The 4,890-nt window shown below is 36.3% G+C and overlaps 1 protein-coding gene across 1 annotated transcript; it reads left to right on the top strand.

Annotated features, from left to right (window-relative positions):
- Positions 1-3,197: 3,197 nt before the first annotated feature.
- On the top strand, positions 3,198-4,239 carry LOC147066819 (uncharacterized). Its single transcript, XM_085954374.1, has 2 exons — positions 3,198-3,267; positions 3,941-4,239. The coding sequence occupies exons 1-2, from the start codon at positions 3,198-3,200 to the stop codon at positions 4,198-4,200; spliced, it is 330 nt and encodes a 109-aa protein (XP_085810500.1). The 3' UTR covers positions 4,201-4,239.
- The last annotated feature ends 651 nt before the right edge of the window (positions 4,240-4,890 follow it).

Below are 4,890 nucleotides of genomic sequence, written 5' to 3' on the forward strand. Positions count from 1 at the left end.
CTCGGCTTTTGAGCTTTGGGAATCGATGTCTCCGCCGAATCTTAGTGGTACATTAGTACGATCGCGTCTATTTTACTTACATAATTATTTTATTCTGTTTTTCTATGTATTCCATTCAAATACACCAATATTGAATGAGCGTCAGAGCATAAACCGAAAGCAATAAAGTTGTCAGAACGAAGGACAGGCTTAGAATGACATATTCTTGACACGTTTTCCGTCTCATGGAAAATTATTTTGACTATCTGAGCTTGTTTAGCCATATATCACAAAATCGAACACACTTATTGTCATAAAACATATATAAAATTAGATAAATATGTTTTTTTTCTAGATGCCTTTATGGATACCTTGCATTTACTATCGAGGTTTCTTTAAGGACTTGGCACGCAAACTACTCTACTTGATGCTAGTTAAATGAAAATTGTGCCGGCTGAGATAATATGCCTTATTGAAAACTATTCTTCTACCCGCATCGGGTATTGCTAATTTGAATTCGGCCAGGGCCTATGAAACCGCCTTGCAAAAACCCTGGAAAAGTCTTTGTAGCGCAAGGCGGTGGTGATTCTGTAGACACTGGTATACTGGTTTGTATACATCAGTATATAGGTATGTGTCGGATTATGTTAATGAAATAGTTATATTCTGTTTCTGCCTGAAAAGTTGATTCGGCCCCAAAGGGTTACTAAAATGACGTGCATTAGTCATCAGATGCATACATATATAGGGTTAACTCTTTTGTTACATTGCAGTTTGATACTAGAACTAGTATTAACATAAGTTTTTCTAGTGTTGTTAATCTCTCGGTAAGTGTCAATACGTTAATATTATATTACAACGTTTCTATTTGCTCGTATTCTTATTTGTCCGGTGGTTGTTTGTCCGGTACAAATCTTGCAATCGATTTTTAACTAACTTCCCGACTATCTAGACATGTGAAACTTTTAGAATATATCAGAACACGATGCCAATGCATTCTTTTAATACTTTTAGCCATCTTTAAGTAGAATTGAATTCATTTTCAGTTAATTCTGTTTTGTATGAAAAGTTATTTCGGAAGAAATCCGTAATCCAATCCACTATTATTGGTTGCTAAGGGGGTGGTGCTAGCAACTAAATTATTAATATATACGTGCGTTACTATGGTAATCAATATGAAATGTCAAAATGACATTTCAGTATTATTTCTATCAAGTACAATTTTTTTTGATCGTTTAATATTATCTCATTCGACGCGGATGACACGGCTGCCGTGTCCCCGTTAAGCGGCCGATCGATCCAATTAGCATGTTATTTAAATACGGTAATTAAAAAGTAATTAAAATGTCCGCAGCGATTGTGTTAAGCTAGTCAAGTCAAGTGTATATGATTCAACAGAAATTTTAAAAACGTTGTAAGTAAAAAGTTCTTTTTATCTTATAATTATTTTCATACAAATAGCTTTAGCAAATAATAGCAAATGGCAAATAGCTTTATTGATAATTGGTCAAGTTTATGTATTCACAAGTTTATTAAAACAAAAAGCTATTATCTATTCACTGTCGTATAGGATAAAATTAATTCTCCGCAAAACAATATTAAATGCATACGTACCTACTTATAAACGATATTACTTCGTCAGAAGTAACGTTTAAGAATGCAGTTTTGGGTGTCATCTTTAACTTTTAAAAAGTCTAGTTTAGAACTTGCGCCCACTACGACGACTACGATGCAGCGGCGGGCAGGTACACATTGTTACTAGCACTATCATCGTAATTCGCAATTCGGTTGGAACGGCCTGAATATAGTCGGCCTTGCGATAACGTCTGGTCTACCAGTTGCCAAATTAATACATTTTCCGAAGCCATGCCCGAACAAGTAATTTACTTTGGTACTGTTCGGTTATACGGAATACAGCGGAAAACGCATTTTGAAAATAGCCGATAAACTGGATTATTTGTTAGTTTGGGTTAGGTTAGGTTAGGTTGGGTTAGGTTAGGTTAGGTTAGGTTAGGTTAGGTTAGGTTAGGTTAGGTTAGGTTTGGTTAGGTTAACCTAACAAATAATCCAGTTTATCGGCTATTTTCAAAATGTGTTTTCCGCTATATTCCGTCTAACCGAACAGTACCATTACTTTTAGCCATTATATAGATAGATCATAATATATGATTCTGGCATACTACGAGTACATTATTTACTTGCTTTTAAAATCACAATTTGCAAGGTTAGGTATATAGTACATAAATACACTTGTAAACAATGCTAATTGCTCGTTACCTTGGAAAAAGTTTCTGTCTACAAGTCTTATTTAATAAAATTACTGTAGGTATGTAGGTACTTATTGTATCACCTGTCTGTCTTTCCGTTTACGTTTGTTCCGTTATAATCAGAGCGTTGGAGTGGACCTCGGAGCAGGAGCATGGAGGAGTGGAGCAATGGGGTTTTACCCGGAGCACCGAAAATCTATAGTGTTCCACTGCTCCGGATGTTTTTTTAATATTATTAAATTTTCGTTCTAAAATCTTATGAAAATTTATTATACGTATTTGACACTTTACAACACTGGAAGTGAGAAAAGGTAGATAATGAGAGACGATTTGTTATCGGGTTTTCTTTAAGGCTATATACTTCAGCTTTTGACACCCACAGTGGCCGCGTGGCTTAAGCGTTGGACTATCACGCCGTGGGTCTCAGGTTCGAATCCTGGATCTGGCAAGTACACATATTGTTTTTCAATTTGTGTGTGAGTCAGGGTATGGACCTGATAGGTTGAGCAAGTGGCTGACATCCATTTCTCGTAAAAAACAAAAATCGCATATTATTATATTGTCTTTCAATGTGTATTTGGAGTCAGAATATGGACCTAATAGGTTGAACAAGTGGCTAACATCCATTTCTCGTAAAAACAGGAGGCCCATAATATTATGATCTTCTTAAGATTGGACATGGTCAAAAAAAGCGTAAAGCGGTCAGATAGTAGGGGTAAGGTGGTGAGGCAGGGTGCGGATATATCGCGGGCCAAGATCCAACCGTTGTCTATCATAAGATCAATGATGATTTGAAAAATTCAAACCTAATTAGTTTCTTTATTCCGTTTTAAATCTATATTTTACGCGGACCAAGGCGCAGTTTATTGATAGTGTTGCATACAATCAATATCATCAATATCAACAGTGTAATTTACCTTTCATTAATAGATTGCACTTTTTAAGTTTCAGATGATGTCTCGACTATTTCTCGTATTTTTGGTAGCAAGTCTTGCAGTCATGGCTAACGGAAAGCCAGCTGGTAAGTTCAGAAATCATACTTTTAAATATAGGAAGAAGTTTACACAAGTTGAAACGATGCTGGACGCAATGATGTAGCAATCATGTACATCGGTGCCTAAAGAAAGAGTTTTATAAAATAAAAAAGAATCTTGACTTGCTCTGTCGTCATTTATCTTTAATGATATGAGGTATCTTCTTTACCCGTTTACTTAAACTCTGCCAAAACAAAGGAGTCAAGAGTTGAAAGTTATGAATACAAAGAGGGATCGGAATTATTCCGTCCTCAATATGACGCAGCAACTTTTTCAAATGCCTCAAAGTTGGCCTTGGTCGATGTCAAGTCGGCGTGGCCAATCGGGCCCGTATGTGGACGGACCCTGGCAAACAGCTTCGCTCGGTTGGATCCCATCAGGGGGCAGAGGACGTGTTCAGCGTCTTGATATCTTGAAGTCCTAGATATGTATTAATATTTTAATTATCCAATGCGACTAATCTCGGTGGCGCCGCAGGCTTTTAGAAAAGTAGTCCCAGACAGTTATTTAATACGCTGATGAATGATAAAAATGTTAGATTTATATGTTTGGATACACGTTTTCGTCCAACAATAACATGATATAAACTGCTCTCGTACGCCAATTTGTGTCTGCGGGCGCACTCCTGATATACCAATACCTAAATACAATTATTTACAGATACTGAGAAAGCTGGAGCTGTTCCTGCAAAGACTCCAGCCTCGTCGAAGGAAAAGATGGAGACAGCAGAGACTAGCTGGGCCAACCCGCCTCAGGAGGACACGACGTTCGTCAATGGCCACGGGAGATACGAACTTCCAGGAGGAAATCCTTCTGCTCAACCTCCGACTGGAGGTGCAGGTCAGGATGCCCCGACTTTCGTGAACGCCCACGGCAGATACAAACTCTCCGAGGAAGAGTTGGCGAAATTTCAATTTTAAATGATTTTATACAAACCTAACACTTTTTGTAGAGCAATGTTTTAATATCCATGTCACCTGTGGAAAATATTTTTGAACTAATTTTCATGAAATAAACAAACACATTTTCAGAGTTTCTGTGTATTCATTTTAATTCAAGTATCTGATAGTATGTCAATTCACCTACAACCTGTCGTTAAACAAGTAACAGAGTTTACTGTGTATACATTAATTAAAAACTAGTACACGAAGTAAAAAACCCGCAGTGACAAAATAAAAAAAAAAACAATCGAAGGTACATTATGTAAGATTATTAAAAATAAACAAAAGAGAATCACAATCTGTAAAGCTGTATTGCGAATTCTAAACTTTCATATTGGTACACAATGTCGATTGTTTTAATTTACATTCGTATTTTTACCACGTTTTTACGATCTCGTATTCTTGTTTGTCCAGTAAATTTTTTTTCTTGTTTGTCCAAATCTTGCAATCGATTTTTAACTAACTTCCCGACTAGATAGACATTTGAAACTTTTAGAATATATCAGAACACGATGACAATGCATTCTTTTACTACTTTTAGCCAACGTTAAGCAGAATTGAATTCATTTTCAGTTAATTCTGTTTTGTATGGAAAGTTATTTCGGAAAAAAATCGTAAAAAGTAAAACACTATTATTGGTTGCTGAAGGGGTCCTAGCAACTAAATTAT

The sequence above is a fragment of the Rhyacophila brunnea genome, unplaced genomic scaffold (assembly GCF_057557595.1).
Source record: "Rhyacophila brunnea isolate RB1 unplaced genomic scaffold, BYU_Rbru_1.0 scaffold_4, whole genome shotgun sequence".
Lineage (NCBI taxonomy): Eukaryota > Metazoa > Arthropoda > Insecta > Trichoptera > Rhyacophilidae > Rhyacophila > Rhyacophila brunnea.